The sequence below is a fragment of the Prinia subflava genome, chromosome 12 (assembly GCF_021018805.1).
Source record: "Prinia subflava isolate CZ2003 ecotype Zambia chromosome 12, Cam_Psub_1.2, whole genome shotgun sequence".
Lineage (NCBI taxonomy): Eukaryota > Metazoa > Chordata > Aves > Passeriformes > Cisticolidae > Prinia > Prinia subflava.
This window is the reverse complement of record NC_086258.1, coordinates 9,520,521-9,546,786: the sequence shown is the minus strand read 5'-3', so window position 1 is coordinate 9,546,786 and position 26,266 is coordinate 9,520,521. Positions and strand designations below refer to the sequence as shown.

Below are 26,266 nucleotides of genomic sequence, written 5' to 3'. Positions count from 1 at the left end.
AGCGGGGATGGGGAATGAGGAGATGGAACCGGCAGAGACAGAGGGGATCGAACCGGCGGGGATGGGGAATGAGGAGATGGAACCGGCAGAAACGGAGGGGATCGAACCGGCGGGGACGGGGACAGAGGGGATGGAACAGACGGGGACGGAGGCAATGGAGCCGGCCGGGCTGGAACCGGCTGGGCTAGGGACGACGGAGACAGAGGGGACAGAACCGGCGGGGATGGGGACGGAGGCAATAGAGCCAGTCGGGCTGGGGACAGAAGGGATAGAACAGGCGGGGATGGGGACGGAGGGAATGGAGCCGGCCGGGCTGGAACCGCCGGAGATGGAGCCGGCCGGGCTGGAACCGCCGGAGATGGAGCCGGCCCGCGAGGCGGAGGAGCCGCCGGGGTCCCCGGCGCTGCCCGCTGAGGCCCTGCAGGGCGGCCCGCCCGCCGCGGCGCCCTCAGGGGAACGGGAGCGGGAGCGGGGCCGGTGCGGGCCCGGCCCGCAGGGCTCGGCCGGGCGGGCGGCGCGGGGCAGGGCCCGGCGGGCCTCGGGCCGCCGCAGCGGGGGCGAGAGGAGCCGGCGGCCCGGGGTCACGGTGGACAGCTCCAAGGCCAAGACCTCTCTGGAGGCCCTGAAAATCAGCCTGCGGCAGCTCCGCTGGAAGGAGGTGAGCGCTTGGCAGCGGGACCCTGCGGGGCCGCGCCCCCATCCCTGCCCCGCTCCGGCCTAGCGCCGGTCCTGCCCAGACTCCCCTCCCATGCCTCGGGTCTGTCCCCGGTAAAGCCTTCCTCCATCCCCCTCCTCCTCCTCCCGAGCCTCTCTGAGGGCCGCTGCAGCCGGGGGCCTCCCGGCCGTGCCCCCCGACCCTGGGGCTATTTCTGACCAGATGCCGGCTGCGGAGCTGATTTGATTCATGATCACGACTGCCGCGGCCAGTTATGCAAACCAGAAACAGGGGTAATCGGGTATTGTGCTTCTGAGGTTAAACTAATCACGGAAAGGGCAAGAAAGAGCCCTGCTCCCGTGGGGAGGCGTTTGCCGTGTTGTGTAGGTTTGCATTTCTTCCCTCAGGGCTCGGTACGGGGCCTGGCTCGGGACAGCGGGCGGGAAGGGCTGGTCTGTCCCCAAGGCGTGCCACAGAGCACGGAGCCAGCTGCTAACGCACACATAACGGGATTCAGCCTGCTGATTTACTTTATGTAGAGCAGCTATTGCTATTTTTTTCTCCTGCTGCTCGAGTCATGTGCTTTCTCCCTGCTTTGTGAGGGTTTCAGTGAGTGCCACTATGTGCTGAACTGGAGTCACGACAATAACGGAGCTGGCACAGAACTGATGCTTTGCAACTCCTTCTTTAAATCCTGGAGAGATTTCTTAGCTATATCTAACTATAGATGGTAAATTGTTCTCCAGTTGTAAAGGCTTTCTTTCCCTAACAGCTTTATAAATGGCTTTACAGAAGTTGAGATGGCTTCTAGTAGCTTTGTGGGAAACTTGTGTAAGAAAAAGGGTGCTTGCAATCCATTTGTAAGAGGGGAGTTGGAGGGAAAAGGAGGAATAAAACCTGAGCATGAGCTGTTTCTCACGTGCAGAGCTAGGATGGAGTTGTGTGATCTCTGACCTGCAGCTACTCCACTTTACAAAGCTGCCTTTGGAATTCCCACCTAAAATATTATATTATTATTATTATAATATTATTATTACCTGATGGTTTTTAAACAAAATCTTGGGGTAGACAGTATATTCTGTGCTGTTCCTAACCTCAGAGTTAAATACTGCAAATTTATTTTCTGGAGGACTGAGTGAAAGTAAATGTTGCCTGTGTTTATTCATAATGTCCTGAATACCTAATCCCACAAGGATATTATGCTCCATGTCAGGAAGAGTGGTGCTTTCCTTCTCTGACTTCATAAAATTTTATTTCAAGATTTTTGTTATTTAAATTCAGTGGCAGGATTTCAAAACCTCTTTGCACCAGTGCCTGAGTTCAACTCCTCAACTCCTGCTTGTACAGCAAAATAGTAACAGCATTCCAGAGCCTTGAAATTCAAACCTGCTACATTAACTTCTGTTAGCCCTCAGTGCACCTGTGGGGTGTCTGTCAGCAGCCTTGCTCCATGTTTTATGCAATGACATGCAGAGCAGGGGCACTTCACACTTAATTTCTTTGTTTTTATGGTGAAATTTTATGTACTGAGGGCAGGGAGCCATTCCAGAGAGGGTTTCTGGGTCACTGGTATCAGTTAGCCTCGCAGATTGTGCTGGGAGTGAGCCACACTTAGTGGTTAATTTTGCCTTTATAGTTTCCTGAGACTTCACTGTTTTGCATTTGTCTTGCACTTGATAGTCTTTCCTACTAATTGACTTGTTTCACAAGCTCTTGTTCCTCTCATGAATCTCTGTGCTGCATTAATCAGCTTTTTCCTTCCTGCTTTGCATCTCCCTACAGCAATTGCTGCTGCCTTCATCTCTCTTTGTTCCCTGCCTTCCTCAATATCCTCTCCCCTTCATCTCTTTCTTGGGTCAGTGTTTTTCATTTAGTTTGTTGCTTCCTCCTCTGGCCACTTTCTCTTAATGAAGAAGAGGCCTAATATGGAATTTTGTGGTGCTTGACTGCACCATCTGGGGGCTGATAACTCATTCCCTGTAAACAAGTCATGTATTGCTGTCTAGCTTCAGTTTATAAATAGGTTAATAAGATCTGGTCAAGATTTGAAGAGAAAAATTATCAAAATTGAGAGGATAAATGCAAGGAAAACTCTTTATTCAAGCTACATGTAATTCTGAAAGCTCTCCCTTCCAGACGTTTAGAGAAATAGCAGTAAAATACTTGTTCAGGCCACTGTCAGGGATGGCCAGAGCCTCGGAGCTGGGTGCACTGCTACAGCAGCACCAGCAGAGGGAACACGGGTGTTGCTTCCAGGATCCATGAAAATAATGAAGAAAAAAACCTGGAAGTAGTGATGAAATGCATGTATTTTAAATACTGATGTGTCAGGGACTGCTATTCCACGTTATCCCTTGTGTAATACTTTAGATACTTTTCTCTACTTCTTTTAGATTTTCCTATTCTTGCTTTTGTTTAATTTCTGCTGTTTGCTGCTGGATGTGCTGGCTGGAATATTTTGTTGGGAGGAGACAGTATAATGTGCTTTTCCAAGTAGGCACCTTTTGATCCATGACTTTTTCTATCTAATGTATAGCATTCTCACAGTGTCACATAGCCATTTTCTGTTATTTTGTTATTCATTAGTGAACTGACATATGGTGAATGTCATTATAAGACACAAAAAAGGGAAGAATACTCTAAACATTGGCAATATTGGTGAAATATTCTGTGGCGCTGATATGTGGGGAGAGGTGAAGGAATGCAAGAGGGCAAACTGACCATCGAGATTCTGTTACCAGAACCAAAATACAGAAAAAACCCCAACTTTTTTTCTCAGCTGTGGGAATTCTGAGTAAATGAAACAATCAGATTTGATAAGTCTGTGTGTATGGACCTTTTGAGAAGAGTGCAGAGTTTCCATGCGTGTGCCAGCTCAGGCTGGGCCGTCTGATCCAGCGTGTCGGGTTCTTCAAATGAACATGATACGCCAAATGAAATAATGGGCACAAATTGAGCTTGCATCCCCAGTTTGTTCATCACTTAATAAATTATTTCTTCAGCAAGCTTTCAATTAGCAGGAAAATGGAAGAAGCAGATGTCCCAGGCATCAAATATCCCAGTGCTGAGCATTTCATTTGTCTGGCTGCTCCGGAGCTGCACGGAGGCGAAGGGAGAGTTTCAGGTTTTATGCTGGGAAAAGCTGAGTGGAGGACGAGTCATTTAACTTGTCATTAAACATGATGGAACAGACTGATGTGACCTGTGAGACAATTTAAATTATTGGCTTCTAATCCAAAGGTAGAAATGACCTGTCAGACAGATTTGACTGTGATGGATTATTAATGGTGTCAAAGCTGTGGAAACAGCTCTATTCTCTTCATGGCTCCTTGTTTATTCTTTTCGGACAAATGTTGCCCAAATCTGACTAAAAAAGATTTAAAAGATTTTAAAAAAGGACAGCTCCAGCCACCTTTCTTTTTTAGCCCCTGCCCCACACCAGGAGCTGGGAATGTGGTGCAAAGGCCTCTCCCACCACAGCAGGATTAATTTATATGTGCCTGGCACTGCCAGAGGCGCCAGATAATCAAACTTGTTGGCTCCTCTCCATCACCACTCTTACATAAAGTGTAGTGCAGAGGTTACAGGGTCCTGCCCAGCTCATTCAGGAGGTGAGTTTGATCCCATTATTGGGTAAATCCAGATTATTTTGGTTCCTCAGGAGCAGGGCCCTTGCTGTGCTGTCCCAAATTTCCATCAAGGGGTGCGGTGCTTCCATCGTCCTGTCCAGAGCTGCTCGCTCCTCCTCTGTTGTGAAATGATTTCTGTGCAGTGTTTGTAGAGGGCTTTGATATCCTCTGTAGATGAAAGGTGTTATATAAATGCAAATTTTGTTCCTTTCATTTCAATTTCATTTAATAAATAAATAAATTGTTCAGGTTTTAGTGGGAAGGGCACTCTGAGACCGAATGCTGCATCTGTATTCTGGATATACCTGTGGAGAGGGGTTAAGGCCACTGATTGTCTTTCAGAGCCCAACAGAATTAATTTTCACTTGTACAAAACCAGATTTTGCAGGCTGAATAATAATGAAATGAGTGTGGAATCCACTGGCTCTTGTTAAATTGGGTTTCTCATCCCTGCCAGTAAGGAAACGGAAAGGATGCATTGCTCAATTAGCATTTTAAATTAATTTTTCAAGACTATTTACTGAGGAAACTGAAATTTTAATTAAAGTAGCAAATAAAGTAATGCACTCAAAAGGTTTATGCAATTCTTTTTTCTGTCATGCTCAAAGAAAAATGATCCACTGCATAAAGAAATGTTTTAAAATAAGAAAAATTATATTTCAAGTAAAGAACGAGAAGTTTCTGCAAAATACTGTGGTTCTTTCAATAAGTAAATGGCACTGGGTGATGAGGGTGGTAGATGTTTAATGCAAATGTGTCCTAAGATGCTAAATATAGCAGATTTATTTGAAAAAGACGTAGCCTAGTAATAGAAGCTATTCCTGTGACTGTATTCCATCTGGTAGTTAAATGGCATCTTCAAGGAGCTGCAGATAAAACAGGGATTTTTGGACTGATAAATGGGGCTGTGTCAAAGAGAATAAATGTGAAGAAGAGCACCTTCTTTCCACAAAACTAATTGGGTTTTTTATACACCACTTTACTGCTATTAGAAACTTGCTCTCAGTAATTGGCAGTGCTGCTTCCAAGCTCTTCAGACTGCCTAAAAAAGGTGATCTTTTTGATAATAGAAAACAAACTACAGTTTTTCAATTTACAGTGAAATCTTGCATGAATGGGAAGAGAACCTGGAACATTTAATATTGTTGAAATAATCGCCTTAGTTCTTGATAGTGGGAATATATATGCTCAACGAATGATTAATTGAATTGCAAGCTTTTATTTTAATTACAGGCTATTAGTACCAGAAAGGAATTAATACTGTACAAATTAATACTTACAACTGGATATATATAAATGAATAATAACAGTTATTGCATTTAAATCTCTTGCTTTGAGTGTCCACTTTACATTTATAACTTGTGGTTGGTCAGCAGCTCAAGGATTCTTGGTCCAGCCCATGCCTCAGTCATCTGGGTTTGGTTTCTAGAAACCTCTTCGTTAGTTCACTCTAACAGTGAGCGGATTTAATTTTAATTTATTAGAGCTAATTTTAGCCCTAATAATTGAGCTGGTTTGTGCTTGAGAAGGATGTGTAGGAAAGGCAGGAGTGAGGGATATTCCCACTCTTGTCTGCTCTTTTTGCAGTTTCCCTTTGGGCGCCGCTTGCCGTGTGACATCTACTGGCACGGGGTGTCCTTTCATGACAACAACATCTTCTCAGGGCAAGTCAACAAGTTCCCAGGTACTTCACTTCTCCTTGGAGTTTAAATGCTTTAAAAACAGCGTTATTTGACCTAGCTCTGTGTTTTAGTGGTTTTTAGTGTGAATTATCTGCCTAATCAGCTGGTAGTGTATTTGGCATATTACTGGGTTTGGGAGGGGGTGAGGATATCAAAGTGGGTGTCTTGAGTAATTTCTGAACTGAACTTTGTTTTGGAAAGAAAGTGGTTTTGTTGAGAAGAATACTACACACACGTAAAGTTAGGAAAAAGAAGAGTGTTAGGCTATGATTTAAGTGAAGTATGCAATTACTGTGTGTTATCTGGCACTGATAACGGTGCTGTATCTCTGGATTTGGTTTGGATTCAAAGTGGAAAGAATCTGTTTTGTTTCGTACTCTGGCTTATCTCAGGGAGAAGCTCGAAGCAGAATTCCTTAAATGGATTTTTTAATATTGCAGAGTTCATGTCAGTCCTCATCTTATGATGACTCTTCTACTTTTTTAAGCTCCTTTTTTTCTCATTTAATCCCTGTTGAGATCTCTCTAAATAAGAGCTAAAAGCTTAGGTATTGACTTATCTAAGCCCTTTACTTCAGATTTATGGCTGCTGTTAGTGTGCTGTGAGCATAAGAACCTCAGATATCGAACTCCAGGCTTTATTTACCCCGACTTTCTCCTGCCTGAGGGAAGTTCCCACTCAGGGGTGGGATGCTGTTGTTTTCTGATGGTTTAAATTTGTGTTAGGTGAATGTTACCTGTCTGTATTTTGGTTTCTACCTGGTGGCTGCACGGGAATCAGACCAGAGCCATTCCCGATTTCCAGGAATGTTGTGCTAATTTGATGCAGGGTTTTACCAGAAACTTTTTCATAAAAATAGCTTTTTAGTCATGTTCCCAATGGACATAAGACTTCAGCAAATGTTTGTTTGGCTGTTCACAAAATAACCTCTTCTTTGTGATGCAGATACGTAGATAACTGCAAAGTAAATACAAATGGTTGATTACATTTAAGTTACATTTGTACCTATTCCTGGAATGATAGATTAGAAAAAATAATTTTGGATTATGGCAAAGTCACTAGTTAATATTTGACTGAAGCTGTCTTTTATTCTGATCTGTATTTTTGAGAATTAATTTTTTCTAATATACAGAAACACATACAATAGTAAATATGGCAGGGGAATGCCACAAGTATTGTGTCAGATTTTAAATCTCAAAAGATGTTCAGCTTTATTGACAGTAATGACCAGATGAGTAATGGTACTCTAAAATGACACATTTACTGTTAGGATGAGACTTCAGGGTGGGGTTTTTGTGACTTTGTTCTCCTCCCAGGCATGATGGAGACGGTTCGGAAAATCACCCTGAGTCGGGCCATGAGAACAATGCAAGATCTGTTTCCTCTGGAGTACAACTTCTACCCTCGGTCCTGGATTCTGCCAGAAGAACTGCCCCTCTTTGTGGCTGAGGTACTTTCTGAAGATCATTTTGTTCCATCCTTTTTAAATGCACTCACATCATCTCATGTCAAACTGCTGTTTGTTTGAATATTCAGAATGTAATAAAATGCCATTCTTCTTCAGCTTTCTTTTTTTTAAAGAGTGATGCTGTGTGCTGGTGTTTGGTTCTGTTATTACAAATATTTTAAAATACTGTATGTGTTTGTTTGACCCTGTCTGACTTGCCCAGGGTGTTCTTGCATCCTGGACTATGCTCTGCTTGGAAATAGGAGAGAAGAAAGGTCTGGGCTTTAGCAGACTCTTGTACTAAAGAGTACTTGTAAAAGATACTTCACTAATAGATACTTTAGTAAAAGATAATTTTTACTAAAGATACTTTAGTATCTTGTACTGGATGCAACCCTTTAGCTAATTACCGTATCCATAATCCAATTGAATTCATTAACATATTTTAATGGATACTCTTCAAGTGAGTCACCGCTGTCAGACCGGTCTGTGAAAGGAGAGGTGGATCAGCACTGGCTGGGAGGCAGAGGCTCAGGAGGGGTGGGTGGGTTGGAACCTTTGGGAGTGCCAGGCCGGGCTGCAGGTGACCCGCTGGGCGCTGCGAGCTGGCAGCAGGTGACACTGCGAGCTGGCAGCAGGTGACACTGCGAGCTGGCAGCAGGTGACACTGCGAGCTGGCAGCAGGTGGCACTGCGAGCCAGCGCTGCGCTGCTCCCGCTGCAAACGCTGCCGCCGCTCGTGTTCCAAGAGGAACAGATGTCCACTAACACACTCCTAGGAGTTTCCTTTGCATATGTTCTTCCATCTGTGTTGGAGAAAAGCATAGTTCTTGTTATCAAACATTATATTTGATGTTGTAAGAATTTGTGTTCTACTTAACGCAAGTTCGGGGTGTAGCCCCTCCAGAACAAGGAAAAATACAACCCCAAACATTCTAACCCCCTGTGAGCCATAAAAAGTTCAGAGCACTTTTCACTTGCAGTTTGGTGAGTCTCAGCAGGAGTTCTCCAGTCTTTTCTGTTGTTTATTTGTTCATATGTGGTTTTGTTTGCTTTGCAACCCTAATGCTGCCAAATCCAGCAGCTCTGTGAGTCTGCGTTTCAGCTTGTTCACAACAGACGAGTGGGGACAGCCCTGGTGGTGGCCTGCATGTCAGACATGTCCCTGGAGGAACTGCAGCACTCTGGAATATGTTAATTATCAAAACCCAAATTGTGTCAGTGCAGCTGGAGGTTAGACATGAGAAGATGGTTTGGTGCTGTTTGTAGTGTAGGATTTTGTTGCAAAGGGCTTGATGAGAAATGATCACCTGTGAGATTTAGCCCGTAATAGAAATGATTATTGAAAGAAGAAATTCCTTGAGATTTTAAATCTTCCTGCCCCCCCCCCCGATTCATTACAACATTTCAAAACAATGTCACTCTCAAATATCCTTATCGTGCCTCACTTCTGTAAGTCATGATAGTGAACTTTTTCATACATATCTATCAATAATGAAATCAAATGCTGTCAGCTTGCCCATATACCTAGATTCAGGTAGAAAACACTACAGGTAATCTAATATTAATCTTCTGTGCTTTAAAAGCCAGTAATTGAGAAAACTGCACTGGAGTTGTGGTGGATGAGCTTCGTACTGGAAATACCAACAAAAAGGTAGTTCCCTTAATGTTATTTGTATTGAAATGGGATGGTGATAGGTGTTTTCATCAAGGGCTTAAAAGTTCATTTTCCTAAGTAAATATTTATCTTTTCTCAATATTCACCAGTTTCTTATTTTCTAAAGCATTTTGTACCTAACATGTCACTGTAACAAAAGATAATTACAGATAAGAAAATCTCAGGTGCTGCAGTCATTGCTCCTTCACTAGCAGGGAAGAATCCATTGGAATGTGTGCTAAGGACTTATTTCTAACATGAAATTCCAGTTTCTGCAGAGTGACTAGCTTGTGATTCAAACTAGGACTGGGATTGGTCTCCTCCTTCCTTCTTTGTGTTGTCTGTGAGGATGATGAATAGGCCAGTATGATTAATTTTTAATAAGAATCTAATTTGGATGGTCTAATTTCCAGCACAGCATATTTTTAGTGGTTTAATCAGGTTTTCAGCTTTTGGGTACCTTTTAGGCATAGGCATGAATATTCCAGTCTTTGTGCTGTCAGATCTTATAGCCCATTATATGCATTTTCCCCAGAATACTATATTCATTCAGCCTGCTGTGCTTCCTCATGAAAGCCAAACCTGCAGATTTTCACCAGCCTCTTCTCTTGCTGTTAACTGTAAATGGTTAACGTGTTTTTTAAAGATAATTTCCTTCTGTCAGAAGGAACAGAAATATCTCATTGCATATAAACTCATTTTCCTACATGACTGAATTTTCTAAGTCTGGACAAGCCCCCTCATAATGAGAATTTGAAAGAATATAGTTGAGGGGATTGTGGAGAATTTGAAGACGACTGTTGGGAATTTCCTTGAAGATCAAGAAACCATCTGTTTTCTTCAAGACAGTAAATCTGCTGAAAAACAGACTGAGACTGACTCTGGATTATGATTCCCCCTTTCCCCACCAGCCTATCTTCATCTGCCATGTGTAGGTTTTGATGGACTACAAAGCTTGAATAATATCCAGGCCTTTCAGTCCATTAAAAAATGGAATAGAAAATGATGGAGAAAATTATACGCTTTCTACTTTAAGAGAAGAAAGATCTCAGAGACCAGTGATTGTTAGAGTGCAATATTTTGAAGGGCAGGTTCTTTTGCATCTTCAGCAATAGTTTCTGGAAAACATAATTTCTTTTGGAAAGCATAATTTCTTTTGGAAAGCATCTTCTCTTTTGGAAAGGTGCTGCTGGGGCAGAGCAGACGCAGCCTGTGGGGTGGACAGCAGGCGGGGGACTGGGGGCAGATTCTTCCACCTGCTGTCACACAGGTTCTTCACTGTTTGCTGCCCCAGGAGGGCACGACTGGCACTTTGTGTGTTCACCAGGAGGCACAGCAGGGAGGGTTTGGTCCTGAGGGCTCAGATTATCCAGGTGTCTCTCTGAGGTGCTGACTTCAACAGCAGCGACCCAGAGAACTCCTCTGCTCTGCAGGGTAATGTCACATCGGGGGAAGATTATTCTATAGTGGTAAAAAGACTAGGACATAAATCCTGCTTTCCTTCTTTGCTCATCTAGGCCTGCTGATCTACTCGGATCTATTTATCCACATGCCATTTATGTAAGCCTGACCTCCACTGAGGCGTTTTATCCCTCAGAGTGACCTATTTTGAAGAAGGATCTGTCACTGAGTCAGTGTGACACCTGTCCGTGAGGAAAATCCTAGTCTGGATAATGGATCTTGAATTTCTGCTTTTCGCAGTGTGACTGTCAGTGAAATAAATAACTGGGCAGGGTGGAGCCAGAAGTCCTTGAGGCCTTGGGAATGTCACTGCTGACAGAGCTGGGCCTCTCCTGGGGTCAGCAGCCTGCTGTTTACAGCAGAGGTTGCTGCTGTCACAATGATCTGACCGTGCTCAGCCTTTTCCTGTGGGCTGATTTTTTCCTCTTTCATTCTCCAGGGCCGATGGTGGGAACCGATTTGTTCTTTCTTTCTTAGCTTGTGTCCTCAGGCTTCTCAAAGTCGGTCTCCAGTTGCTGCTGGTGAGCCACAGGGTAAAACCAGATCTCTGACTGGGTCCAGCACGTGCCTGGCTGAGGGAGAGAGAGAGTGGCTGCAGGGCTGGGCCCTAAAATGTGGAGTGCAGAAGGGAGTGGTCAGTGCTGGGACATCCCTCTGTTTTGGAAGGAAGAGGTTTTGAGGGCTTTATTGTCCTGAATCCCATGAGTAGCTGATAAACCTGCTGCTATACATCCTGCATTCCTTCAGCTGCTTTCCTTCTCAATTTCATTTCTGATTGAGGCATCTCCACATCTGCAGTTCTGACTTTCACTGTACAAGTAATAAATAAACTAGAATTTATTTAGGTAGCAGGAAATAGCCACATAACACAAAAGCTCTGATATTCAGCAGATGTGTCAGTGACATAGTTACACCTGTACATGGTTCAGCATTCCCCAGTTTTATTAACAATGGGTATCTGATGGTGAAATATTTTCAGTGGTGGAAAAACATATTGTTAGTGACAAATTTTTACTTCAGTTTTCCTTCTTCTGGTAGTATTTCCATTCTTACCTCAATAAATAATAGACCTTTCCTTAAGTTAATGATTGTCTTTGTCAGTACTTGTTCAAAATGCAGCATGAAAGTTTAACTTTGCAGTTTCACATACATTAGTGACTACTAAAATGGATCTCATGAGATATACCCCATTTCCTTCTGTAAATTGGAACAGAACATTAAAAAGAAGTTCCTGAAATGATTTATACAATGTATTGTTAAATAAAATGACGTTTTATCTGTACTGTGTGCCTTTTTTATTCTCCTTGTGCTTGTCAGCACTGTTCATCTTCTGCCTTTTTCTGCATGGTGTTTACTACTCTGGTGATGTGATCATGCTATTTTTATTTATTTTTGTTTACAGCCCTTCTTCCCTTCCCCAGTTGGTGCCTCTCACTGGAATGCTTTTCCTTCCAGGTTCAAATGATGAAGGACAGCAACCCCTCCTGGAAGCCCACGTTCATAGTGAAGCCTGATGGGGGCTGCCAGGGGGATGGAATCTACCTCATCAAAGACCCCAGCGACATCAGGCTGACCGGGAGCATCCCGAGCCGGCCCGCCGTGGTGCAGGAGTACATCTGCAAACCCCTGCTCGTGGACAAACTCAAATTTGATATTCGTCTCTACGTCCTGCTGAAATCCTTAGAACCCTTAGAGATTTATATAGCCAAAGATGGACTTTCTAGGTTTTGTACAGAGCCCTATCAAGAACCCACTCTCAAAAATTTGCACCAGGTTTTTATGCACTTAACCAACTATTCACTGAATATTCATAGTGGGAATTTCATCCATTCTGAAAGTGTAAACACTGGCAGCAAGAGGACTTTTTCAAGCATTCTGTGCAGACTGTCTTCCAGAGGAGCTGATGTCAAAAAGCTCTGGTCAGATATCATTTCATTGGTGATTAAAACAATTATTGCACTGACACCAGAACTGAAGGTTTACTATCAGTCTGACATACCAGCAGGAAAGCCTGGGCCAACTTGCTTCCAGGTAAGTTGGAATTTCTGCCAGGAATGCAGTTATTTCTATGCACAGGTTAATTTTCTGGGTGTTTAATTTTCTGGAAGGTTTCTCTGGTTGTGGTGCTGCTCAGTGGAGGGAGCTCAGAGCTCCTCACCCAAGTCAAACCTCAGCCTCCTGACCTGTGTTACTGCCAGCCCTAAGCAGACACAGAGAATTTTCACTGGCTGTGGTTTGTCAGTGACAGCACTCACTCCAGATTCCATCTTGTACAAGTTAGAAGTGAAGCTTTGCAGGTTCCTAACACGGTTTTGATCCTGGCAGTTTTCAGCCCCCTCCTCAGGGGTGCCAGCATTCCCTGTTGGCAGATGCGGTGTTAGGGATGGGGTGGTGTGAAAGGAGCCATTGGTATGGGACACAAGTGGCTTCTGGACTTACTCAGCACTGTGCAGAGTTTCTGAGACTTCTCTTCTGCCCCTCCAATGTTTCTTCCTCCTCAGTGTTGCCATATGGACAAACACTGCATTCTGTGGAACACTCTGAGTAGAACTGGAGTAACATATTGCTTGTTATGCCCAGATTTTAGGGTTTGACATTCTCCTGATGAAAAACTTGAAGCCCGTATTACTGGAAGTAAATGCAAACCCCAGCATGAGAATAGAACACGAGCAAGAGGTAAGAGTTCTCAATGTGATACTGGAATGAAATTGCTTAGGTTGGGTTTTCTGGGCTTTTTTCCTTGTTTGAAAGATGAAAGCTGTCTGCTAATATGAAACCTCCAAGGTTCTCTGTAATTTTCTGCTTTGAAATCATTGCTAATCTTATACATAGGAAATGTGACTTATTGGAATTGTGAAAGCTCTCCATCATCTCTGTCATAAATGCATTTATTCACCATCTCCTGCAGTCGTTAATTGTGTTTAGGGGATTGTTAATAATCTTTTTCATGTTTGTATACATAATATAAATGATAACATCAGCAACAATCTTTTCTTTAATATTTCAGTTTACTAGAGAAATTTGTTGTAACATTCTACTGAAAATGAGAAGGTATTTGTGCATCCTTGAAGGAGTATTCTGTAATCCATCATAGTGTATTTAAAATATGGATGAAGTGCATGAAGTTTGAGCAAATGTGGAATAAATCACCCTTAGTTCTGTAGTGAATAATTGCATCCCTCTGTGATGTGCAGCTTTCTCCTGGAGTATTTGAAAATGTCCCAAGCCCTGTTGATGAAGAAGTGAAAGTTGCTGTCATCAGAGACACTCTGCGGCTGGTGGACCCTCAGAAAAAGAAGAGGAAAGATACTCAGTAAGTGTGTTGATTTTCCTTGGTTTTTGCATCAGCGCCTTGCAATAAATAGAAAAATAAGATTTTCCTTTTCCTGAGAAGGTCCACAAGCTGATAGTAAACCAGGATATTCCAGTTTCCCTGTAATATCACAGTTTAGTAACTCAGATTTATTTATTTGTCCTTCTACTTGAGGCCTCTTTTTTATTCAAAACAGTAATGAGATATTAATTTGTTTGAAAGTCACAAATTACTCTGAATGAATTGCCCCATTGGAGCTGAGAAGTATGAATATTGTATTTAAAAATTGCTTCCTTAATCTGTGATAATAAACACAGTTAAATCTATGATCTTGAAGTGAGAAGAGCTGCCTGCAGCAGGTAGCAGAGGAATGCCTGTGGTGGGATCAGGCAGAGAAATCATATCTTCTTTTTTGAATAATATCTTCTTTTTTGATGAAACACTTTATTTTAAGCAGTTCTTTGAAGACATGAAAGGGCGATTTTTTTTCTTTTTTGTTTTTTCGCTATAAATTCTTGCTCATAGGTTTGCCTCCATGCTAGAGTATCCACTTTGCTCTTCTCTTGGCACTTAGTGGTAACCTGAAATGTTATTCACATTCTGTAATGATTTCAAGTGCAAATTTGCTGTCCTTTTATAGACAGAGGCCCATGAACAAGACATGACTGATAATACCAAGTATTATTGCAATATTATTATGAGATCAAACTCTTCCTTCAAAGGCAGTGCCACATGGAGAGGTTGCTGTGGTCATTGTACAGAACATTTTCCAAAGCAATTTATATTCTGTGTTGCCTGTACTTAACCTCTACCCTTAAAGATTACTTCAGTGCATAGAGCTGAAAAAGATCATTTTTAAACCTGTAATTATGTAACTAGTCATGGCTTTTTTTTCTGCTGAAGTTATGTCAGGCATTCATTAACTTCATATTAGATATGGAAAAAAGGCAAATGATAATTACAAATAAATTGCTAAAGGATGCCAGTGTGTGGGGAAGACTCATTCAGCTGAGGATTCTTCTTCGATACATTTTGAGTGCTAAATAATTTCTAACAGGATTAGCTGGTGATGAGATAAACCACTGGATTCATCAGTGGTGCAGCTTTTCTTCCAGGGCAGTCTGGTTCCCAGAGCATCCTGGAGAGGAATATTTGTGTGTGTGCACCCTGAGTCAGCCAGCACAGGGCAGTGCCCTGGGGCCTGCTGGTGAGGATGTGCAGGAACTCGTGTGCCAACTGCCCATCCCTCCCCTGGCATTCACCCCTTCTGCTGCCAGGTGCATTTTACTGAGCTGGGGACACTGTGTGGAATTTCCTGAGCAAAACTTGGCCTATTGATAGAAAAAAAATCTGAAAGAATTGCTGTTCTGACAGCTGACCTGCAGCAAGCCTTATAGACTCAGATTTTGATGGTAATGAAGTCACGGACATTAATCTCAGTAAGGTTTTAGCAATATATATAACATAGAGTTTGAACACACAGGGGAAATACTGAGAAGTTTGAGCTGCATCTCAGGTAAATATTCTGCTGTGGAGAATTTGATTTCCTTCTAATTATCTCCCAGATTAAAATAAATGAGGCATCTAAATGAAAGTGAGTTTTAGAAGTCATCCTGAAGTACTTCATTATCAGGAAGGATTAATAGCTCAGGATTTTTTTTAGTTTAATTTTCCCTCATCTTCACAGTGTTTTGATATTTTTCTCCTCCTTCCTATCATGTGGTGTATAATATTGAAAAAAAATTTAAGCAGAATAAGATCAGTTTTTCATTCCATACATATCTCTTAATTTTTCCAACACAAGTCCAGTCTTTACATGCAGGGGTTGCTGGTAAATTCTCTTGGCACTGCCAGCAATTAGTGATAGAAAATCTGTGGTGATACATGTTCAGATCAATGTATTTAAATATACATGGTGGCTTTTCTTCCACAGCAGAACTGATCTATTCCTAGTTTTAAGTCACTTAATGCAGAACTCAACTTTTGCTCGTCATGAAGAAATTAAAACATTTAATAAAATGCCATGGAAGGTGATTTTTGCAAATGGATCTTTGCTCTGTCTCTGTGGCAGTGCTGTTTTCATGGATTTTAAGGATGAGTAGGTGGTGGCAAACATCCAGACCACTGACGTGCTGGAGATTTGTGATTTGTGTGACTGAAACCTGTGCAGTAATTATTAAACTTGCTCTGGATTCACTCCTTACAACAGAGGTGCTGTTCACAGCCTGCTGAAGGTGGGAGAAGGCTTCAGCTAAAGGAAATTTGCACAATTAAATGAATGGTCTAATGACACTGAACAACATGTAAAGTAAATCAACGTTACTTATGTAAACAGCAGTTTAATTAAGATAATCACTGATGCAAATCATTGTGGATGTTGTGCCTCCAACAGAAAATCCATTTCAAAAAGCTTTGCAAACTTCTATTTTTCTGTGCCTAATTTGGAATCTTGATAGTAGTAAAAAGGTTTTAGTTTCACTGTTTGTTTAATTATTAGCAATTTATTCTTCCTCAAATTGCATTGATTGGAGGAACAGAAAGGAGTCTCAGTCTCATGTAAATGCTGTTTATTCTCCACTGGATGTCAGATGTTTGGAGGTATAAAGAAAAGCTGGGAGGATCATTTGGAGCAGGACTGCTCAGCATGTTATAGGAAGAACATTTATATCATCCCAAAAATGCTAATGACCCTCTTTCCTGTCCTGTCAAAAATATTTATGCCCTAGTTTATTAATGCTAATTACTCCAGCAATAGGGACTCCTTTGTATTTTGGTTGCTGTTGTTTACTCTGTGTCCTAGTGTGATCTCTTGCATTTCCATGCCTAGTTTCTTACATATTTCAAGATAGAAAAGAGCCATTTTATTCTTTTGATAAAGAAATCATAGCGCTATGGCATAGGTGCCATTAGAAATATGAGTTGCTCATGGGATAAAATCTGCTTTTTCCTTGCCAGAGATGATGGAGGTGCAGCCCCCTAAGTAATAAAATGACTTTTATTCAGCTCTGAAATAGCCACTGACAGAAGAAAGAATTGAAACACTTTGGAAATGAAATGTAATTTAATCTATGGCTGTTAGAAAAACAATCAATTCCTTGTGCCCTCCAAACTGAATGCTTTTGGTTTATTACCTATCACGCCCTTGCTGTTTCATTGCTAGTTTATCTTTTCTTGGGTGCTATTCTCTGCAGTGCTTTTTTCCATTTGAAACCAGCCTTGAAATTTATTTGTGATGTTCTGATTATTTTTTTTCCCCTTCTTTTTAAAATATGTCAGGTACAATTCTCTTCTCTGGGTCCTGTGGCTCTAGCAAATGTCAAATATGATTAACTAATTTCCTGAGCAGGAAGAACCCCAATGTGGTTGCTCTCAAATTTTTGCAAGATCAGCATGCAAACATTGGCTAATGTCACTCTGTTCTGAGAGCACCCTGTAAATATTAATGTCTGTCAGACTGACTTTTTTATTTTATTCTTTTGGTGTTAGGAAGAAATTCAGTCAAAACAAGCTTTTTGTATAACTTGCTACACAAAAGATCTTCCTCTTTTCTTGCACAAAACAAGATGGTTCATTTTTTCCACCGTGTTGATTACACAACTTTTGCTCTTTCCATGAGAGGGGAAAAAGTGAATAATTTCTAGGAGGAGAAGGGGATCTGTATTTAATAAAAACATGAATTAATTTCTGGTCAGTCTTTTGTATGTTCCAAAGACATTTTCCAAATCCTAATGCTGTTTTTAATTTCTTGATGTTGAGGAGAAATTTTGTACTTTCTTGAGGAAAGTCAGGAAATCACCTGTTCAGCTGTATTCCATTTATTTTCCAGATATTTTTCTTCAGTTTCATAACCTCCCCTGATGTCAGAGTCATGTTTAATGGAAAAATGAAAATACACTGTGCAGAGATGTCTCGAGAGTATGATTAGCCTAGATTTTGTTGATGATAAAGTCATTCTTGCCATTTATTACTGTGTTTATCTCACTATCTGCATTGTAAGGTTATGATTGTGTGACAGGGGTGGATGAAGAGGGTCAGAAACTCGGTGCACAGCCATGTGGAGAGGCTGGATGGGGAATGCTGGGGCTGCAGTTATCACTGATCAGGAAATAATGGCTGTTCCTCAGTAATGTGTGTGAGTTTCCACTGCTGTGAGCAACTGCATTGTGATCCTCAGGGATTCATTACTCAGGGTTGTCAGTGCCTTTTGCATTACATGGAGTGAGTTTAGTGCCTGTCAAAATCAGCATGTAATCAAGGCAGCTATGGAAGTGCCAGTGTTTGGGTTTCCATTTGCTAATTGACTTTATGGGCTGATTCCTGCACCCTTTACCTGCAAGTCTGCTCGGGTCTGCAGCTATTCAAATGCCTCTCAAGCACCACCTCTTCACTCCCAAGCCTGATTTCTGCCTCAGACTGTATAAACTCATATGTGTGGCTTTTTGAGATTGATCTTCCTCCTCTGGTTCATTTTGGAGGCTGACACAATTCCTTTCTCCATCAGTCAGAACGAGCCAGCGTTCATATTCAGGCTGGCTGTGCCAAAGCCCTTTGGAGGCACATTGAATTAGCCCCTTTCTCTTTCCTGGAGGGCTTTCTGCTTTAGTCCTTCATCAGGCAATCTGCCAGCTCCACTATCAATTCGTGTCTGTTACATTAGCCCGGGCAGCTTCTGATGAGTTAGACATGTGAGGGAGACTTTTAAATGTGCTGTTTGTCAATGTTCCTTCAGTTCAGATTACTGAAATGTTAACTTGGTTTTTCTGTAGTTGAGAGTATTTATTTCTACTGCTATTTCTCATCCTGCTCAAGAAGAACTTGCCTCAATGACATTCTTCAGTGTTGTGAAGCAGATGTGGTATCTTGATCCTTGCTCTCTGTTCTTGCTTTTCAAATTATTTATCTGCTACATCCTTAAGAGCATTTAACCTTTCTCCTATTGATTAGGACAGGCCCTATTGGAAATTCTATGAACTACAGTGTGAGATGTCCCTCTGTAAAGGAAAGGATCTGGTAGTGCTTGACTGACAGAATAGTTCTACATTGGTTTTAAGAGCCACTTATGTTGTATTACACCAACAGAAAATACAATACTCAGGGCAGAACATTGGCAAACAATTTGAATGTGCTGTGGCAGAAGTCCCAACACAAAAAAAAGATAATTAAATCTGGTGATAAATCTTTTAATTTTTAAGTGGCTATAATCTGAAATGTTTTAATTGACTAAAATTGGTTAATAATGGGTAATAATATTTCTCTTAAAATAGCTAACCACATTCCTTGTATAGATACAGATTAATTTATGATTATTTTTATTTTAGCCTTCACCACTGCAAAAAGTGCTGTTATTCACAGTCCAGTTTTGCAAGCAGGTCTGTGTTTGCTCACACGTTGTATTCCAGGCACTCCCATCCTGACTGGACAGGCTGTACTTGAACTTGCACATTCAGAGTGGAGCCAGTCTCATCCTGAATTCTTGCAATGACCCCATATTGAGGGACAGCTGGAAGTGCTCACAATGTACTGAGCAAGTGAGCTGATGACAGCCCCAGCTCATTTGGAAATTTTAATGGACAAGAGCTGATATGGGTTGCAGGATTTGAAAAGGTTTCGTTTGCAGCACTGTGGAATTAATTGGCCCAGCCCGTGGTGTGCTTTGGCAGTAATTGGTGTGTGCAGTGCCCCCGGCTCTGGGGTGAGCCCAGCTCTGGTCTGTGCTATCAGCTTGGGAATGGAGACCACTTTGGCCAATTACACTTGAATCACAGTGCTTTGAGATGCAGCTAATCTAATTAGTTTTTTGTTGACATCTCCTTTCTTTCTTTTTTCTTTCTCATGAGCAGTAGAGGAAGGAGTGGAGATGAACTGAGGAATGTGACCTGTCATAAGTGTCTCCATGAAACTTGAACTTTCCAAACATTTAAATGCATCAAAACATGCTGTAGCAATTACATCTCTTAGATATTCGCACCATAGTATACGTAGATCATTAAGAAGGGTTTTTTTTGCCTTTTCCCATCTTACAATTATTTTTACATAAAAAGAAAGCCTTTGTGATAAAATACAGAGAAAAGAAAAAATATGTCACTTTGCTCTAGTAGCCACAAGAGTTCCTGTAATCTCCAAAGTTTGCCCAAAAAGAAGCGAGGTCAGGAATAAAGGGGAGGCTGCTTCATCTCTTTGCACATGGCATCAAAATAACCATGGAGGCAGCAGGTCTGAATGCATCTGTGGACTCAGGTATGTGGTTGGGGATTGTCAGTGAGTTTTGGTGGTAGGAGTTTTGGTTTCAGGCAGGTCTAGCTGCAGTTTGTGCCCTCAGCACTGTCCCAGCAGCTCTGGCTGGGGCAGGAGGAGCAGCAGTGATGGCTCAGCTCTGCTGTCCGAGCCTCCTTCCCAAACTGCCGTGTGGCTCTTGGAGCTCCTCTGCTGCCTGCTCTGACTGAATTCTAGCACAGTAAGCTGCTTTGTGTTGCTCTGCTTTGTTTTTTAAACCAGAAAGTCAGCAGGACTTCAAAGCATCCCTGGGAGCTGTGCTGCATGCAGATGTTTGCTGTATCCGGGTGTTGCTGACGGGAAGCTTCAGCTGAAACCAGTGAAAATTCAGGTTAAATATGGTCAGAAATGTGCTCCAGTTACATTGGATAGGATATAAAACAATAGCAATTCTGACCTTATTCATCAACTACTGAAGTGTTTACTTAAGTGCTTGGTGGAGTCAGCTGGAAGGGACCTTAAAGATCATCTCAGTCCAACCCCTATCATTTCCTCTTTAGTTTCCAATACAATAAAGCTCTTGTAGTTGGAAGTTAAAACCACTTTTTTCCCTGTCTTAAAGGCAACATCTGTGTGCGTCCAGGGGGGTTCACAGAATTTCTGTGTTCATACAAGGAAGGGCATTAATAGTTAGGTTTGAGTGCAAAGTGTTTTTTCCTGACACTTCAATATGTTAATCATTTGAGCTGAGTTTCTGCTATCAGCAAAATCATCTTCACCTCTAGGTAGCCTGTAGCTTGCTAAGATAATCTGGTTTTCTTACTGCAGGAGCAGTGATTCAGCTGCACTCTTGACCGTAGGATTCTTTCCTGGCTTTTGTATATGCACAATTTCCATTACTAATCTGCAGTTAAATGCTTCTTGAATGAAATCTGATTTTCAGAATATTAGCTTAATTGCCTTGTCTAAAATGAAGTATGTATGTGTATTTAATTTGACATTTTTCCCTTTCACCTTCTTGAGTGTTTGCGCTGCACAGAAGCAGCTCTGCCTTTAAATCAATTTTCCCAGTTGCTCTGTAATGTAAACTCCAATAACTTCTAATTTTCTGTAATCTCTCTTATACTGAATTGCTTCAGTTTCATAGCATAAGTGTACAGGCTTATACTACAAACAGAAATTGGAGTTGTATAGTGTGTATTTATATCTCTATGTACAGCAGGGCTATGTGTATATGGTATAAAAATATCTTATTTCTTACCTGTCTCCTTGACATTTTTACAATCTCCATGTTATGTGTAACTAAAACTACACCAACTGTGATATTTTTTGCAAAAAATATCTGGGGGGAGCCTTGAATGCTTTGTGTTGGTCTCCAGTTCCATCTTCCAGTTCCTCGTGTGACTCCTGAGTCGTGTACTTTGTGTTCTCTCAGGAATGGCACAACCCATGAACAAATTGATTTCAAAAAATCAGATTTCATGCAGCCTAGAAGATGTTAGAACCAATTGATCAGCCAAGGGCAGGCTGAGGTGCATCACCTCACTCAGGGAAGAAACAAATCCCTCCTTGGAGTGGGGCTCCTGGGCCACATCACACACTTGTAACAGATAACAGGGAAATGGAATAAATGAATGTGCACACATGGATTATATCCCTGAACACCAGTGCAAGCTTCTTACTTGTAAGGATTAGAATTTAAAATAACATAGATGTAAATGACAGCTGGAAATACCTATTATTTTTTCTTCAACAGTACTGTGATTTTTTGGGACAAAGTTGAAAATTTTATCTTCTTCTGGCAAAATGTTTACATTTCAAGACTTTTTTTTCCCTGTTACAATTATGTGCTAAATGCAAAATTTTGTTTTTGCTAATATTTGGGTTTAAATAAATGGCACGAGAAGTGAAGAAAAAATGGAGACTATTTCACAGGTTTTTTTGCAGGAGGTTTATTATTCTCATTAGCTTCAGGCCATCAGAAAGTTACGTGTCTCAGGCACTGCACATAATGAGTGAATATTGAATCATAAACATATTTGAGAACTGTTTGCTTATTGCCCTGTTCAAACTCAAATAATGGTGAGGGAGTGCAAAGCAGGCTTTTAAGGGACAGCAATATTAAGTGCTTGGATTTTGGTTTGACTTAAGCAGAGGCATTGAGCAGAAAAATAACATTTTCCCTCTTACTGATATCCTTCAGGTGTCAGTTCTGCAGGATCCTGGTTTTATTACATCAATCACAAGCAGCTTAAGGCTTCCAAAAACATAGTCACAGACAGATGTTGAGCCTGTCTGGGGATTAGAAATATCCTCTTCCATTAAGTATAAATTAAGTTAATCACCAGGTATGAAAGATAAGCAGCATAAACATCATTCCCTGAAGCTTTCATTAAAATTAAAATTCTATTTAAAACTAGGCTCGTACTTTCTATGACTTGATCCCCCTTCAAAGAGATTATATCTGCTGTAAATTTTTACAGTGACAGAGTGACAGAAATTAATGTATTGGGGGCAGTGATGTTCTCTATAATTTAACTTCTGCTGCAAGTCATCTTTCAGCAAGAGAGTTGATTGGCTTATTTTTAAGTCATAATTGGTCTCTAGTCTCTGAAACACTGAGAAAGCAATAAAACTGCCTAGCACCCAGTTGCCACAAAATGAAAGCATGAAGTCACATGACTTAATAGCAGTGTAATCATCAGGAGTGTTATTTTGTGTATGAGAATTCACCTGCTTTAATAGGAGGATTAAGGCTGATAAATGCAATTGCACTGCTGCTTTCTGCTCCCTTGGATGACAGGGTAAAGCTCCTTTTCTGTCCCAGCATAAGCACAATTGCTTTCGAAGAATAATTTCCACATGGGAAGAAATATCTTGGGGTTTGTTTTTTTTTGGTTTTTTGTGGGTTTTTTTCTGTTCTGTAAAACACTTGGTGGTCTAATTTCAGTGTATTCCCAGCCTTACAGCTGGTTTGCCTTTGCACTATCCTGCATTATTATTTTTCAAGCACACTTTTCTAAAGAAACAAAAGAAACTCTGGAGAAATAATGAGGCACATAAGTACCTTGAAAGCAAATAGTGAACACAAATAAATCTACTAGGAATAATAACAGCTACCTCCACAGAAAATAAAGTATTTGGGACTATATTTAATGATCTTTGTTCTGTAATAATTTTTTGCTACAGTGGAACAAAGGCTTTGGATGCAGGATTTGCATTGCTTATCCATTATTTCATTACAGTAATGCCATATTTTCTGCTGCACTCATAGCTGGCAGGTAATAACATAAGCATTCACTGCTTGTGATACATTAAGAGTAATAAATCTGTAGTGAATGCAGAATGATACCACCATTATTCTTAAGAGGAGAAAGTTGGAAGTAAAGTATCTCAATTAATAATTAGGAAATAGCTGGGTTTTTTCAGCACCTGAGACTCCTCAGATGCATTTCTCCTTTAATTATTTAAGCTATGAATTAGGGTGGGCTGTAGAAATCAAACCACAGCTCTAGACGTCTCTGCATATGAAATGAAAATGTCAGTAATGTTCTCATCCGTGGCTTTGTGTCCCTGGTGTGGAGCAGAGCAGGATCCACGCCAAGTTTCTACATCTTGGAAACGCTCATTAACACTGTGCAAGGCAGCAAAACTTTCCAGTCTTCTGTTTTCTGCCAAAAGCTATTTAATCTTTAATGAGAAGTGTTTATTTTTATAATAAATCCATCAATCTGAAGAGGCAGTGAACCATCCTTCCCAGAAAGGGGACTGATGGCTGTGGCAAACAAAAAGCACTCCAGGGACAGGAACGGAGAGCCCGGAACGGGCAGGTGCTGCGGGTGAGAGCTGCTCTGATGGCTGCTGACAGGCTGCAGGGGCTTGGGCTTCACTTTCCCAGCAGCCTAATCAATTATTTTGGTTTTCTTAAGCAAATGGCAAAGCTATGGAGTACATTTTACCCATGGATTCACCTAGAATGTGAAACAAGCAGTGCGCTCCGTGTCTTTCACCCTTCTCAGGGACACCATGTCAGGCTTGGAAGCTGCAGGTGAAGTTTAAAGTCCACGTGAGGTGATTTACCCAATTTATTTCTTTCACTGAGTTGCAGGGTTTTTTTTTCTTTCAGAGAGAGATGGAAATTCTGCTTTCAGCATTTTCTGCTTCCCAGAGACAGGACAGCTGCTGTGTTTTCAAAATGTATTTGGTGTGATCAGAAGTTCGTTGTCTGCCAACACTGTGGTGATTATCAATCCTTATATTTAATCTGATTGATTCTGCTCTTTGAAATATGGACTCTACTGGGGTTGCTTTGCCTGCCTCAAAGCATTCTCCAAAGTGTTGAATAAACTCTATGTAGGAGCTATAATTTTTCTAACATAATGTAAAAAATCTCTTATTCTGTGGGTTTGACATTCTTTTAATACTTCTATCTTTGTGCAACTATGTTATTATTTTGAAAGGTGGAAATTCTTGTGCTATTGATGTTTTTATACTTTGCCAGAGGGTGAAGAAGGGATGAATATTAATTTTCTTCAAATGACACTCACGAGTGGCCAGAATGAAACAAAAGCTGATTACTCACACAACATGCAGAGAAACCATGAAACTGCTCGCTGCGACATCCTGGGAGTGCTGGAAGTCTCTGTGAAAATAAAACTAATGGGATTACTTCATAAAAGCAAATTCATGAATGGTTGATAATGCAGAGACACTGCTCTGGCTTGGCCTTAGTTTCCTAAATGATTTATTCCTGTGAATGAGCACACAAATGTATTTCCTTCCTACACGCTCCAGGAACAAACACTTACCTGTTCTTTGGGAGGTCCATATTCTGTGCTGATAAATGGGTGGGCAGACAGATTTGTCATGCAAAATATTCTCTGCTTTTAACTATGTTAACATAGTCCTTGCTTGGAGAACAGAGGCTCAGCTGAGGGAATAATTATAGCTTCAGAATCCAGAACATAATATTTTCTTTTATTAGGTAAGCAGTTGTAAGCTGATACTGAAATTGCTTAATTTATACTTCTAGCAATGCCCTAAATGTAAAATACACCAAGTAAGCATTCTTAGAAATATTAATATTGTGATTCTTACCCCATTTTACTCTGAATTTGACAGCTAAATTTTATATACAAGTGTACAAAATGCTGCAAATTTTGAAGCCTTTAATTAGCAGTTGCAAATTTGTTTGTCCCTTAGCAACTTGTATTTGCATAAAGATTAAGGCTGGTCAGAAAGAAAGGAATAAAACATAGATGGAGGAAACATTAATAAATTAATAATCATGTGTAAAAGATAAGTAGTCTTAGATGTCATTTCCATAAGCTTTATTAAAATTTAATTTTTTTTTAACGCTGCACCACAGTTGATCATTTCTAAAGAGTGATCTTTCATAAGCTGCAGAATTAGAGAAACTAATGTATTGAGGTCAGACATTAGTATGTAAATGAAGCTTTGCTTTTTGTCTGTGTGGCAACAGAAGCATTACCTTATATTTGACCTTTCATTCATTTGCCTGACTCAGCTGTGCCAGTCAAAACAATTAATTCTAACGAGCAGCTTTAAAGAGTGGGGCTCAGCTTCCCTCTCCTCCCCTGCCTGTTGGAAATCCCGTGGGAGAGGAGCTAAGGGAGGGACCCTGGGCAGGGCTCTCTGGAGATGAGGAGTTCCCGGTCCCTTCCCACAGCCCCAGGGCAGCTCCTCGCTGGGCCCATGAGGTTTTCAGGGCCAAACCTGGCACAGGGTGCCCAGAGCAGCTGTGGCTGCCCCATCCCTGGGAGAGTTCCAGGTTGGACAGGGCTGGGAGCAGCCTGGGACAGTGGAAGGTGTCCCTGCCCCTGGATGGACCTGCATGGGCTTCAAGGTTCCTTCCAACCCAAACTAGTCCATGATTCTGTGACAAGTGAAATCCCAAAAATGAGTGCTTTTCTATTTTCTAGGTGACTGCTGAGCTTAAAGGTAGACATGGAGATGAAAATCCCCCTCACATTTTCACTGCTGCTGGACTTGGAGCTGTATTTCTGCTCTTTGTAGCTCCTTCCTCCTGCACTCTTGACATCCTCTCTCCTTCTCTCTGCTGGTTCTTTCCCTCTTTTTTCTTCTGCTCTGCTCTGAGGAAGCTGCTGATCCTGATTTTTGGCTGGTGACCCTTGGGGAGTTCAGCCCTCACACCGTGGCTCTGGCAGATGGCAGCCAAACGCCAGAGAA

General features: G+C 41.4%; 1 protein-coding gene across 4 annotated transcripts in view; it reads left to right on the top strand.

Annotated features, from left to right (window-relative positions):
* The first annotated feature begins 22 nt into the window (after positions 1 to 22).
* TTLL11 (tubulin tyrosine ligase like 11) overlaps positions 23 to 26,266 on the top strand; it is a 35,775-nt gene continuing 9,531 nt past the window's right edge. For 2 of the 4 annotated variants that reach the window (XR_010081942.1, XM_063409158.1), the window contains exons 1-7: positions 23 to 658; positions 5,872 to 5,968; positions 7,283 to 7,416; positions 11,986 to 12,561; positions 13,111 to 13,206; positions 13,725 to 13,843; positions 24,183 to 24,295. Coding sequence is in view for 3 of the 4 variants with exons in the window: in XM_063409158.1 (XP_063265228.1) it covers positions 23 to 658; positions 5,872 to 5,968; positions 7,283 to 7,416; positions 11,986 to 12,561; positions 13,111 to 13,206; positions 13,725 to 13,843; positions 24,183 to 24,295 (1,771 nt within the window). In the remaining variant the exon portion in view is untranslated. The remainder of the gene's footprint in view (positions 659 to 5,871; positions 5,969 to 7,282; positions 7,417 to 11,985; positions 12,562 to 13,110; positions 13,207 to 13,724; positions 13,844 to 24,182; positions 24,296 to 26,266) is intronic. The other 2 variants (XM_063409157.1, XM_063409156.1) reach the window with 1 other exon arrangement.